General features: G+C 42.6%; 1 protein-coding gene across 1 annotated transcript in view; it reads right to left on the bottom strand.

The window, feature by feature from the left end:
* Positions 1 to 8,443: 8,443 nt before the first annotated feature.
* Positions 8,444 to 14,791, bottom strand: part of SGPP2 (sphingosine-1-phosphate phosphatase 2) — a 112,152-nt gene continuing 105,804 nt past the window's right edge. Inside the window, exon 7 of the mRNA XM_012642505.1 lies at positions 8,444 to 8,995. Coding sequence (XP_012497959.1) covers positions 8,444 to 8,995 — 552 coding nt within the window. The remainder of the gene's footprint in view (positions 8,996 to 14,791) is intronic.

The raw sequence follows: 14,791 nt of genomic DNA, 5'->3' as shown, positions 1-14,791 counted from the left end.
TAAGAGTGACTTGGAGTCCACAGTTCACTCAATGGTTTGCATCATTTACCTATTTATCCAAACTGCTGAGACTTTTTACAAGTATTTTTTAAAGACAAAATACTGTAAAACAGAAAAAGTTAAAAATCATAAGTCCACCATCTAAAACATTATACAAAGTAAGGCCTTCCCAAGCTAATCTACCCTTCTGCCTAATTACCTAATTTAACTAACCACTGTTAACAGTTTAACTTGCGTTATTTCCTTATTTTGGACATTTTCCTTAGTTTGGACAGTCACATGCCCACATTTTTTGGGTCATGCTCTACTTAGTGGTTTGCGATGTTTTTTTATTTTACATGTTATATCTCAAGACGTTTCATTTATTATGTCCCATTTTTCCAGTACCTATAGACTTACCTCACTGTTTGAAATGATACAAAATTCTATTATATGGATGTCCATAGTTTGTTCAACTGTTCCTCTGTTGGTGGACATTCAATTGTTTCCAACTTTTTGCAATTATAAACAGTGCTCCAGTGAACTCCCGCTAACATAGCACTGGCTTAGGGCCCAAAAAAAAAACCAGTCCTGATGGTGTGTGTTAGACACATTCAGAGATACGTGGGGTTGATTAGATATTTCTTAGGTGTGATTTTTGTACTTAAATGATATATTATTCTAGTAGCTTACATTTTAGGTATAGGAGTTGCCACGTGAAAGGGTATGTTTTTAATTTAAAACATGTTGAATGACTGTTCTTACATTTTAGACAGGAGTAGCTTAACTAGAAATCAGACAGCCTAACTGCTACTCCTGTTCTCAGCAATGATGGGCTCCTCAGGTTGGTAAGAGAGAGCATTGCTCACAACCTTGCATCTCAGTCCTAGTCCCTGTTTGTACTTGGTGTTTTGTATAAATGTCATTAACCCTACTGCTTGATTATTAACTTCGGCTGTTCTGTCCTTTTTATCCAAAAGCAGGCAGGTAGCTTAAAAGGGACACAACTACCTTACCAAAATATGCCCTGTAAGTGACCAAATCATTTGACCCATCTGATACCATCCAGATTCTAGCTTATTATGTTATTAGGACCTTGAATAGCTTTATGTATATGGTTATGTATCCCTACCAAATTCATTTGGTAGGGAATGTATCCTTACCAAATTCATATGTTGACCCCTAACCCACAATGTGATGGTATTTGGAGATGAGTCTTTGGAGGTGATTAGGGATAGAAGAGGTCATGAGGGTGAGGCCCTGAAGATGGGATTAGTGCCCTTATAAGAAGAGACACCAAGGAGCTTGCTCTCTCTTCCTCCCCACCCTGAGTATATATAAAAAAGAGGTCACATGAGCATACAGCAAGATGGTGGCCACCAACAAGCCAGTAGAGGACTCAGAATAAAACCTACCTTGCTGGCACCTTGATCTTGGACTTCCAGCTTCCAGAACTGTGAGAAATAAATTTCTGTTGTTTATGCTACCCAATATGGTCTTTTGCTGCGGCAGCCTGAGCAGACTAAGATATATATTATTGAAAATTTGCATAAAAAAATTCAAGGCAGCAGTATACCTCTGAGGCAATCTGCAAGCAGTTCCCTAAGGCTCCTGAGCAAAGTCAGCATAGGGAATACGACCACTTGGATAAAAGTAGAGGAGCCAAACGACCGGGCTTGACAAGCAAGCCAGGCAGCAAGAAGGGCACAGTAGACGGAGTGGTTTTAGTCTCCACCACTGTCTGCTTTGTGTTCAGGTATTCTGCTCTGCCTTTGCTTTCCAGTAGACAGAAAGGATGATGATGAACTACGTTTGTAGCCAGATTGTGAATATATCCAGCAAAGGGTTTAATTGAATTATGTCTGGCCAAAGCCCTGTATGTTTTTTCTCCCCCATGTGACTAATGCAGTGTGGTAGGAATATGCTCAAGGCCCACACTCCAGCTTTTCACTCTTCATCTGTAAGGTCTTACCTTCATTATGTCTGTTGAAGAAACCCAGGAACATGGCATAATTCTGCACTGGAAAACATTTCAGAAGAGCCCACCAGTGCTAGAGCACTGGCAAAGCTCTGAGAGAGAGCTGCCACACACACCATTGGAATTAGAGGACTTGCAGGCACAAAGCAAATCTGGCCTTTAAGACAGACAAGTGAAGACATGGAAAAAATGGGCCTGTTTAATACCAAACCTGGTAGCAAAAGACATTTTCTGCTTTCCACAAGTCACAACTTTTTGTCATGAGGAATGAAAATGTGCCCACCGCTAAAATAAGCACCTGCTGAGGGCCAAGAAGAAACCAGTGGGGTGGATGGAAGCCTGTGTAAACATCCACATTTGGTGTTCACAGATACTGAAGAAAAGCCCAATCTGAGGTGGGTGGGATTAATTAGAGACTTAGCTGTGAGTCTTGGGCAGAATATTTAAGCAAGGATCGCTTGGGATGGCATTGAAGCAGATGAAGCAAGATAAGCCAGAGAGGTGCCCCAGAAGCAAATCATGCTGTAGGGAGGAGAGAGATCATTTAGGTGAGAAGACTTGTGCCAAACGCGGGGCACAACACCTGTCTTACAGGGGCCCTGGACTGGGGTTTGTATTGGGGCATAATGAAAATCCCTCTTTGACCTTCGAGATACTTCAGCATCTTTTTATTGGTGCCTAATTAGGATGGCTAAAATGGTCTGTGTTTAGTGTGCACTGTGAATAATTTGCCCCACTCAGTGTCACCCATCTGGTTCCTATGTGGCTGAGACACTGCTGACATAAGCCCAGGAGGCTTCACTCCTATCTACTACGTTCGTGAACACAGGTAGATTATAAGATCCTTCAGGCACAGACATTAAGGCAACGCCCGATTGCCACTCTGCTCTGCCCCCAACAATGTGAGGCCAGCTTTGTGTATGTTAAAGAGGCACTGACATTCTTTGAACACCTGCATTGGGAAGAATCTGGCTTGTGCTCCTACCAGTGGGGACCCTGATGTCACAGCGAGAGAGAAGAAGCAAGGACAGCAGATGTGTTGAGTGTGTGTGTTAAAGCAGCGTTACGCTTACAACGGAACTAGCTCCACTCTTGCTTTTCTTGTTTGTTTTTGCATGCCATATAGACAGGCGTGGAAAAGGAGAAAGAATTTTTGGCTTTGTATAGCTCCCTTGTCTCATGTGGCTACAGTTTTAAGAATTTAGCATTCTCTTCATGGCCCACATTCAACTCTCATTCTTAATATGCATTCTGTAAATATTCACGTCTGTACTACAGGTGTGCCCCATTTTAAGGAAACAACAGATGCATGGTGTGCACAAAGTAATCCATTAGAGCCTTAATGTTTACAGAAATGAAGAATTGCCATATGATTTTTAAACTGCAAAACCTTCGGTGCACTTAGAATTCAAGTTGAAAAAATCAGAACACAAGCAGCCTTGAGGAAAACCTCTGTTGTCTAAAATAAGATACGTGTATACCGCTATTCCACTTGGTTCTTGGGTGGCCCCTAACTAGAGGACCAGTGCTTCATTCATAATCATTAAAGAGAGACATGGAGCATTCAGAGGTCCCCCAGACAGGCGGGATTGTGGTAAAATATTTTTAAAACGAAGTTTCACAGGACTAGTTCAGGGAACTGAGCAAAGAGAAAACCAGAGAAGACAGTGGGCACTAGAGACACAGAATGAGGTCCCAGTGCTGGTCATCTCCACCAAGAGGGAACAAGAAGACATGGCAATGACGCCGTCTGTTCAGAGACAGAAGAAGGGGAAGGTGCCCAGGCAGACTGTTAAATACGGGTGACTCTTCAACAACACAGATTTGAATTGTACAGATCCACCTATATGTGGATTTTCTTCTGCCTCTGCCACCCTGAGACAGCAAGACCAATCCCTCCTTCTCCTCCTCTTCCTCCTTCTCAGTCTACTCAGCGTGAAGACAAGGATGAAAACCTTTAGGATGATGCACTTCCACTTAATAGTAAATATATTTTTTTCCTTCCTTATGATGTTCTTAACGTTTTTCTCCAGGTTACTGTATTGTAAGAATACAGTATATAATACATATATAAAATATGTGTGAATGGACTGTTTATGTTATCAGTAAGGCTTCTGGTCAACAGTAGGCTATTAACAGTTAAGTTTTGGAGAAGTCGAAAGTTATATATGGATTTTCGGCTGTGTGGAAGGATTAACTCTATTGGAATGAGGCACGATAAAAGGAGTCTGTGAGATCACCTCTGGAGGTCACCTCCTCACCCGTCCTTCCTGTTCTCATGGTTTGGTTCTGCAGTCGCAGCCCTTTGCTCATCCTTTATTCCACCATTGCCACCACTGTCATTGTTGTACACACTCATTGACAAGGGCTTGGCTTTTCCTTGTAAGAGCTGGAGGTGTTTGGGGAAGTGCCTCTGACAAGCTCTTCCCTAGCCGTGGAGGATCATCTCATACCTCCATCCCATCACATTCCCTGTGCACAGCCCATCTGTTCTCTAAGCCTGGCTTGTGCAGTCTCCCCCTCCTCCCAGTTCCCGCATCATAGTTATCTTTCCCTACAGCCTTAGCAGTTTGGATCTTGAACTGTAATTCTCTCAGCCCGTGTCTTCTCTTTCCTGGGAAAACTGCACCGGGTAGGTTAGAACTTCCCATCTCCATCGTGTCCAGCATATTAGGTAATAAATACATCCTGCTCCAAGTACAAGTAGAGTCCTAGATTTGCCTTTGCAAATGAGAATGTCAACTTTCTGTGCCATCTCAAATAGCAAATTTGGGATGCTTAAAGGCAGAGCACATCTTTGCAGTGATGTGAATTTGAATTAGGGTCGGGCGCATTTGGTTCAGCAGATAGCGAACTCATCCCTGAAAACTGTTTAGCTACCTTAACTAGCAACATTTACAACATTTACCTCTCAACAAATAGTAATATTTATCTCCACACATGGTAAAAGGACATTCTTTAGTATGACGGAGTTAGAAAGGGGATTTAAACATGCCAGCATAACATTTATTTCCTGTTAATCACACCTGTGAGCACTGCGAGGCCAACATTTGCATGTGATTGGATTATGGCACCAACAGAGAATTTTATAGCTTCACACTTATTTTTGTCCCCTTTTTTCAACTCGGGTCCGGTGAACCCAGAGAAGAAGGTCTAGGTTAAGAAAAAAATCCAAGCAAACAGAATACTGGCTTTTAAAGCATTTAATGAGAAATCATAAACAAGTGATTTTATTTTCAAAAGAATAAATTTACATATGGTACATAAGCGAGACAGCTGAGAGCTTCCAAAATAGAAACCTGGAGCATATGGCACCGAAACGCCACATGCTCGGATTACACTGGAAGCACGAGTTGCCTGTTTGGGTGAGAAAATCCCGTGTTACAGTGAGACCGTCGGGCATGTTGTGGAGTGATTTCAGCCACTGCCATTCAAGGGATTTTAGGTCAGGAGTGCCTTCTATGTTTTTATCTTCCGCGTAGTCTGTGATGGCGCAGGTCTGAGCAAAACTGGCATGAAAGCTGTCTAGAATGAAGGTTGCAGGATGGATGCCGGTGCCCAAAGTGGAAGTAGGTTGGGGGCAGGATGGAAATAATTAGGGAAAGGGCACGTCATTGTACCTGGCTTCTGGAGGGGCCAATAATCCTGAGGGCTTGGTGTCTGTGTCACAGTTCCCAAAAGCAAGGTTGGCCAGACCACTGGTTCTAGGCTTACATTGTGATGAGCTCGACTTTCAAATTCTTAAATCACCAGGACTGCAGATCAAGAGGGGGGCTTCAGACCAAGACTGAAGCTAAACCAGCAGGGGGCAGTCTTTCCCCGGAGAGAAAAATCCATGTCTTGAGAGGCGGTGCAAGGCATACTCCGAAGGGGCACGCAATGGTGTGCAAGTAGGCTATGGGAGAACTTAAGGGAGTGAAGTGCTGTGTGAGAAGTGAAAAGAAGAGGGCTGGCAAAGCAAGGGTTTGAACCAGGTGATGACTTCTTTCCATCAGTTAGTTGCTGCTTGATTCTGTGCCACAGAGCAGCAGCGTTCAAAAACTAAGCTTGGCCTCACCAAGATGTACTTTTTATTCTCCAGTTTCTGCAATCAAATACTTTAAAAAGTGACCATGACAAATCCTTAGGTCATTCTTTAATGTTCTGTGGCTAATATATTCATCCTTAATCCAAATTAGGTAAATACAATCTTAAATACATCAATACAGCTGATCGAGCTTCTTATTTTGGGGACTTTTAAAAGTAAAAATTATATATGCATACATATATATGTTTATGAAACGCAGACACCCACTGCTGTGACAATAATTACAGCCCCTGTTTTTAAAAGATACAAATGGGAAAAGCTAATACTTCTGTCAGTTGGCTTCAGACAAATGAACTAAAATCATTTTGTGCAAATATCCAATGTTGCGATCTCTGGTTTGGCAGCTGGGGGGATGGAAGTACAGCAGACTGCCTCGTCCAAGCAACAGCCGCTACATGCAGAGCAGATCCCGGCTGGGAGTGCCGGTGAACCAGGCTCCCCCTAGTCCTGGTGCTGCAAATGCTGCTCAGAGTCTGATGTGAATCCAGGCAGGTCATTTTGATCCCTGACTTCTAACTATGATATTAATAAATGAGAGAAGAATTTTAAGAGAAAACAGGGTATTTTACTAAAAATTATTCTTTTCCAGGAATTGGAGCAATAAGTCAAATCCCAAAGATCATGCCAACAATAAGGCCATGGAACATATTTGAAATCAGGAAAAATGTAGCTTTCAATTTTAACACTGGACACAGAGGTAAGAACCTCTGTAACTTTTAAGGAGGCTAATTTTTCCCAAAGTGTGTGCGCATGGTGATGATGTGTTAGGCTCACAAAACATTGGCTTCGGTGGTTCAGGCACTATACCTCAATAGATACTTTCTCAAGTATATATTTACACTAACTTTTAAGAAAGTTGTTGACACCTGTTCTTTATTCTTAAGAACTGAAGAGGAGCCTGGGAAGGCCACTCTCTGAGGTGTCTGCATAATAATCACTTTCCTAAGTCTAAGAAGGACTCACCCTAGCTTTAGTGGGTGTTTTATTTGGTTGGCTTTTTTTCCCAAGAGAAGCTAAAGTTGTTCTTGCATTAATCATCTTTAAAATTGCCAAGAGATAAGAGGTGGGAAGAGAGAAGACGGAAGGGGAGCCTGATTCTGGATTGACAGAAAGTAATTGAGAAAGGGAGGAGGGACATCAGGGAGGCCTTGGCAGGATCAGGCAATGTCAGGAAGGCCTGTCCCTGTCAGGCTCCAGGAAGGATTGGGTTCATCTGTTCTTGTATTGATCCATTTTCCTAGGCAAATGCCAGTGCCTCCAAGTTTATATGAAAGCAAAAAAGGCTGAAGAGGCTGGGCGCGGTGGCTCACGCCTGTGATCCTAGCACTCTGGGAGGCCGAGGCAGGTGGATCGCTCAATGTCAGGAGTTCTAGACCAGCCTGAGCAAGAGTGAGACCCCGTCTCTACCAAAAAATAGAAAGAAATTAGCTGGACAACTAAAAATATATATATAAAAAAATTAGCTGGGCATGGTGGCGCATGCCTGTAGTCCCAGCTACTCAGGAGGCTGAGGCAGGAGGATTGCTTGAGCCCAGGAGTTTGAGGTTGCTGTGAGCTAGGCTGACGCTACGGGACTCACTCTAGCCTGGGCAACAAAGCGAGACTCTGTCTCAAAAAAAAAAAGGCTGAAGATGGGCAGAGGGGTCCCAGATGTGTCCACTTGTGCTGAAGACTAACCCCCACCTGCCTGGTGGAGTGGAAGCAGCCGGTTTGTTTCCTGGCTCAGAAGCGCGTAGTAATGGCACCTGGAATTCTGTAAAATGTATCAACAAGGAAGAGCAGGCCCCTGTTTCAACGTGACCACCAAAAGGAGACCAGGACTCTGAAAGAAAAAGCAGGTTCTTCCCCATGACCTCATGGCTCTGCCACTGCCTTTAATCTTTTCACAGCAAGCTTGATTTCAGAATGTTCTTACCGCCCAAGCAGGCACAGTATAATTAGATCATAACTACAAGGAAGTCACCCTGTCCAAGGAATGCAGTTTTATACGGCACCACCCTTTCTCCCGGACCAAAGTCCCCATTTTGGAAATGAGATTCAGGGCTGGGCAAGGTCATAACTGAGAAAAGCTCCTCCTCCAGCCTTGCAGATCACCCATCTCTGCTGTCTCTCTAGAATCCAGCGGGGCTCAGAGCCATTCAAAGCCAGGCCACGATTCCTGCCAGCTCATGACTAGGTCCCAAGTCCAGATAACAGAATGGGGTGGGGGGAGCAGTCCTTAAAGATCTTAATTGTTTTGTTTTTTTTTTTTTTTACCTGGGTTCAATTGTAGCATCACAATGTGACTTAAGATTTTTTTTTTTTTTTTTTTTAAGAGAAACGACTTGTCAAGACTTGCCCACCAACAACTTTTTTTTTGGCTCTCAGGTCCAGTGGGCTCATTTCCAACTGTTTGAGACTCATGGTAATCCCAAAAATCTGTGCAGCATCGGCACAAAGGTTGTCGCACAGATGCCAACAGATGTGTAGGTAACAAACTTGTAAGGCACTTCGATCTCCAGTCTCCGCCTGGCCTCCTTGTTCCTCGTGACCACCTTGAACCACGTGTATAATACTTGCAGTGAGAGATTCTGTACAAGTTGACGAACCAAGAGGATCAACACAATTCCCACCACAAATTTGGTCAGACCCAAAACTAACACGTCAGTAGTGAGTGGTGGGATGCTCTGAATAACAGGGAGCGATTCAGCGGGCTTGGACGCGAGCTGGAAGAAATGGTTGATCCAGAATCCTATAGTCACCCCTGCCCCGGCAGCCAGAATGGTGGTGGTGTCCGCTCTGGTTGGGCTGTAGTAATCAGACACGGGGTAATTGTAACACAGGAAGAATGGCACGACTATGACGCACACAGGCAAGAGGGGACTGGCCGAGTCCAGGCAGTCGATGAAGGTCCAGGCAGGGTAGGTGAGGACAATGAGGAGCGCGGTGATCAGGACGCCACCCAGCACATCCTTTGAGAAGGAGAGAAAAGAATAGTGTGAGCCAACGAGTGCTTCCTTATCTATACGTAAAATGTTGAGTCACATATGGTTGATTTGATATTTAAAATATGATTTTTGCATTGTTTCATTTTATAGTACATGTTCAAAGAAAGCTTAAAGCTGTAAAAAAAATTAAAATGAAAATAGGAGAAGATGCACACAACAATCATGCTATATATTTTCTTCCAGTTTTCCCAACTTTTGGCATAAATTCTATATTTGCTTTCTCTTTTTAGAGACAGGGTCTTGCTCTGTCACCCAGACTGGAATGCAGGGGCCCAATCAGAGCTCACTGTAACCTTGAACTCCTGGGCTCCAGTGATCTTTCTGCCTCTCAGCCTCCCGAGTAGCTGGGACTACAGGTGCCAGCCACCATGCCCAGCTAATGTTGTTATTCTTTTGTAGAGACAGGGTCACACTGTGTTGCCCAGACTGGTCTTGAACTCCTGGCCTCAAGCAGTCATCCCTCCTTGGCCTCTCAAAGTGCTGGGATTACAGGCGTGAGCCACTATGCCTGGCCTCTACATTTCTTTTCTTAAGGAATAGCTATAATCTCATTGTTCCTTCAGTCTTATTTTATTACATCAATATTGTAAGTATTTAAATGCTTATATCACAAGTATTGTCGCCGTATTCACAAAGGCGGCGCTGTCCTCTCTTGGCAGGCAGGGGTTGGGGGCGGTAGGCTGGCTGGAGGGGAAGCCATATTCACAGCGAGCAGATCATTGTTCTTTAGAGGATATTCATTTGGGGAGGTTTGAGGAGAAACATTTGGGACGTGGTGGTATCAAAGCTTCACCATTTCAGCCTTGGCACTATCACTCTATCCTCAGAGACAAGATTTCAAACAGTGTGCATAAAATTTCATTGAGCAGATGTACCAAGCTTTATTTAATTAATCCCATTCTTTGGAACAGTGATTTTCTTTCTTCCCTTCTCCTCCTCCCTTCCTTCCCTTCTTAAAATATCTTTAACTCCTTGATGCCACACATTTTCTTTTCCTTTTAGTCTTCTTATTGCCAAATTTATTAAAAGGTGTAATTTTAATGTAATTAATAGATCCATAGTTCCACTACCCAGAGTTAAACACTGTCTATACTTTGGCATGTTTCCTTCCTCTCTTTTCCCATATGTATATATTAGAATTCTAAAGCTTGGTCTTTCTTTTTTTAATAACTTCATTATTTATTTCTCTTGCTTAATGTCTAATAAATGACATCTGATTTGGGTAAACGATGGGTGAGAATTAGATCTCAGAAATAGTCACTAAGGCAACGGCAAGTTTCACAGAGTAGCAGGCATCCATCCATTCTTCCAGTGACCATGCGTGAGTGCCTGCTGTATGCCAGACACAGTGCTAGAGGGTCCAGTGTGAACCAAACACAATCCCCACCTATGCAGCAGACCTTGCAGTCTAGTGAGAGACAGACAATAACTTACTTAAGAGGACAAGAGGCCAGTCAGTGCGTGGATCTTGGGGCTGGGAAGGAGAGAGTAAGCACAGGCAGGAGTAAACACAGGGCTGTACCGCCCAATCCACTCCATAAGGAAGATGTCCTGGGAGCAACGTGAAGCCCCTGAAGTGGCTCTCAGTGGGTAACAACATGACTAGAGACCTTCTCTTTTAGAAGGTGGTTTGACTGCAGTGCGAAGAGGTGAGGAGCCTCCCTGTCTCCCTGGGGGCAGCCTCTCACCTCCTGTGCCATGCTTCCCCTCCATTATGCCCTCAGGCTCCACATCTCCATGGCCTCCCATGGCCTCCCTCCCCGTGGTTCATTTTCTTGCACCTAAGAATATGGATGGATGTTGTCTTGATTTTGGAAAAAAGAAACATCCTTCATTTAAGTTTCCTGATTGCCAAAATTAAGCCAAACCCTCTGATTGAATTTTTTACACCTGTTGCCTCCAGTTTCTCAACTTGACGTACAGCTGCTGCCTAAGCTCCTGACTTAGATGATACACTACTCTCAAAGGCCACTAACTAGACGTTTGTTGGTTTCTTCTTTAGCATCTATGTCTTCCGACCAACAGCCTCATATTTCTCCTTGGGGACTCATGAGGTTCTGGGAAATTATGGAGTTGAAGCACATGACCTATGTAGGCCAATCAATGCACTGGACCCCCCTACAACAGTGCAGGGGTGGTCATGTGACCCAGCCAGTCAAATCGGAATGAATTATAGCGCTTTTATTTGGAATTCTCAGAGAGATATGTTTTCTCTTTCTCTGAACACTGTGCCCTGGAGATTAAAACCCTTTACTTAGCAGACCTTTAATATTCAGCTTTTATTAACGTTACCCTGCACTATCCCGGTTCTTCTGTGATCTGGTAAGAATTCTCTTTCTTGGTTTCTTCCTTTAGATCTTCCTCTTTCCATATCCTAAGCATGGGGGTTTCCACAGATTCTATCTTCAAGCCTTACATATTTTCTCTTTTGAAGAGTTCGCGTAGGTCCATGGCTTTATCTCTCCATTCTCTATCTGTGCGACTCTCAAATCTGTGTCCTCTCAAACTCTAGGCCTGTATTTCTTTTTATTTTTTTTATTTCAGAATATTACGGGGGTACAAATGCTTTGGTTATATAAATTGCCTTTACACTGCCCGAGTTAGAGCTACAAGTGTCCAGATAGCGCGCGCTGCACCCATTAGGTATGAATTTACCCATCCCCTCATCCCCCCTCCCCGACACCCTATTAATGTTACTTCCCATATGTGCACATAAGTGTTGATCAATTAATACATTCATCCGGATGTCCTGTCAGCCCCCTGAAACCAACTTGTCTAAAATGAAAATTACTAACAACCAAAGAGAAAAATGGGTAAAGGAAATGAGTAGTTCATACAAAAGGAAACATAAAGATCTTTTAAATATAAGAAAATATCCCTTAAGTTACTCATAAGGTGTGAAAATTAAACCATACTGAGGAGAAATTGAAATGTATGTCCCCACAAAAATCAGTACTCATGCATGTTTATAGCAGTTCTATTAATAATCACCCCAAGCGGGAACCAGCCCCAATGTCATTCAGTGGATGAAGGGGTAAATAAACTGTGGAACACTCAGACAATGGAATACTTCTCAAAAGCAAAAAGCAACTACTGATGAATTCAACAACTTGGACAAAACCTCCAGGAAATTATGCTGACCGGGAAAAGCCAAGCTCCAAGGGTTACATACTGTATGGGTCGATTTACATGACATTCTAAGATAAAACCATAGTGACTGAGAATTGATTAGTGGTTGCCTAGGGGGTCTAGAGGTGAGGAGAGGGTGTGACCACAGAGGGCTGGCATGAGGGACTTTTGGGGGTGATGCAACTGCTCTGTAATGTGGTGGTTACTCAACTCTATACATGTGTTCAAATTCATAGAATTTTATGACAAAAATAAAGTCAATCTTACTGTTAATTTAAAAAATATAATGCATTTCAAACAAATAAACAAAAATATGAAAGAATGCCCTTTGCTGTCTATAAAGCAGGCACTGGACTCCTAGCGAGGTTCCCAGAATGCCGGCTCCCTACCTCCACCTTCCACAAAAACTATGCAGAGAATCTGCTCCTCACATATCCCTGCTGACAAAAATCCAAAGGTTTAACATTCTGCTAATGAAACTGCAGGGGGAAAGGAGGATTCATCCTCATTAATCATATGATTGCAAAATGGTGCAACCTTTATGGGGAGGAACTTGTCAATAGCTTTAAAAATTACATATTTATTTGTCCTCTGACCCAACGATCTCACTCTGGGACTTGACCTTAGGGATGTAACTGCCCATGTCTGAAATGAGGTTTTTACAAGTTATCCATTGTCCTATTGTTTGTCATAGCAAGACACTGGAAATGACCCAAGTTCCATCTACAGAGGACCAGTTAAATTTGACTACGATCAAGTCACACCATGAAATATAATACTATGCAGCTGCAAAAAGAATGAGGAAGCTCCAGTACGAAATTTTAAAAAGGTGCAGAACATTGCATACAGTATCATTTAGTATGTTACCATTTCTGTTTTAAAACCTGGGGGAATCTATAGATACATTTTTACCCGAATACACAAAGAGGTGCACTTGGATAACTGGGGCACGCAGTTAGGAAGGAGACTTTTCACAAGATACCCTGTGTACCTTTTGAATTTTGTATCATGTGAATATACTACCTCCTTAAAAAGAAAGTGAAATGAAATTCAGTCTCTCCTTCCAAACAGTGTCTGCCTTTCAACTTCCTTATGAGTGGGAATCTCAGGACCCTTGCTGTGTCCTCTGCATGGGATGGTGTGATAGAAAGTCACCTGCTGAAGTCTGAGGGTAGTTTGTTTATGTGTTTTTAAAGGAACAAGAATTTTGAGGGAAGAAGCGAAGCCAGGCACAATAGCTTGACCGCAAGCCACAAGCAAGCCTCTCTTCTCTCATGGGGAAGAGAAGATCCTGCCACTCAGGCTGTCTCCCAGGCAGCTCCACTGGACTCATGTCTGAGCCCTAAGGAAGTTAGGGAAGGTGAAAGAGTCATTTTACCTAAATCTATAAAGCACTGAGCTAAAGAATGTTGCTTTGGAGGCAGAGGAACTTCCAAAGGGAAGATTCCATCTTCCTCATACCTCTAGGCCACAAAGTCCTGATGGCTATTTCAATGACAGATGTCTTCAAATTTTAGTGTGCACTGGATTTCCTAAGAAGATTATTAAAATACACATTCAGAGTACTGCCCTCTGATTCTGACCCGAAGTGTGGTCCAGGAATCTGCATTTTAACACTCCAAAGTAATTCTAATGTGACAAATCTAAATAGAAAACTGTGACAAATACTAGCCTAGAGGTTTATTGTCAAAGTCCTCCAGGATATGGGTTTCCTCAACCTATCATTCCAGGTTTTCCCTCACTGTCACATTTGAGTTTTCCACTCCACTCAGATAGGTCTACTTGCTTTTCCCAAACATGCCTGATACAATTTCATCATCATAATTTTGTATTCTTTTTATGTACAGCATACTTTAACCATCTCTATCAAGATCTTATCGGTTAGGTTAAGTTCAAAAGCTACTTCCTTTCCAAGATATCTTCATATAACATCACAGTTGGAAATAACCTCTCTTTCCCTGTCCCTGAATTGAACATGAAGGGACTTGCTTAATATTACTCAAAAAGCCCTTCCTCGTATTGCCTTTTGCTGCAGCTATGTGTTTGTCTGCTTCTCCTCTAAGTTGATCGGCGAGGCAGGGGCTCTTATATCTTTGCATTATTCCTCAAAGCTCCCAGCACAGAGCCCATATGTAGCAGTCATTCAGTTACGGTGACTGGGAGAATGGAATGCTTTCTCTTACCCTAAATATCTATACTATTAAGAACCATTGTTTCAAAATATAAATAAAAATGTGCCCTCCTTCCCTCTGTTTCTCTTTGTAACTGCAGTTACCAAATTCCCAGACATCTGGTTGGAACATTCTTTATAAACGAATTCTGTTTGTCTTCAGTGCATCAGGAACCTAGACTATTTTGGTCCACAGCCCAGCATTTGAGGCAAAAGTAATTTTAGTCAATATGGGTGTTGGTGTACATTTTTTTTTTCCTTCTAACCACACAGTTGGATTTTCAGCCATAAAAGGTGATAGTGTAATAAGACTTTCAGGTATTTTTGTAAGGAAAAACCATAGCTAATGAGTTTTCTAATCTGGGGCTCTAAATTTCTTATAATAAAATTATTCTAAACAGCTTCTAAAAATAAGAACTGTAAATACTCGAAAATTTGAGAACAACTTTTTACATTAGTTT

This window comes from Propithecus coquereli, unplaced genomic scaffold (assembly GCF_000956105.1).
Source record: "Propithecus coquereli isolate 6110/MARCELLA unplaced genomic scaffold, Pcoq_1.0 Scaffold18, whole genome shotgun sequence".
NCBI classification, from domain to species: domain Eukaryota; kingdom Metazoa; phylum Chordata; class Mammalia; order Primates; family Indriidae; genus Propithecus; species Propithecus coquereli.
The sequence above is the reverse complement of the archived record's forward strand: the minus strand, read 5'-3'. Positions and strand labels throughout refer to the sequence as shown.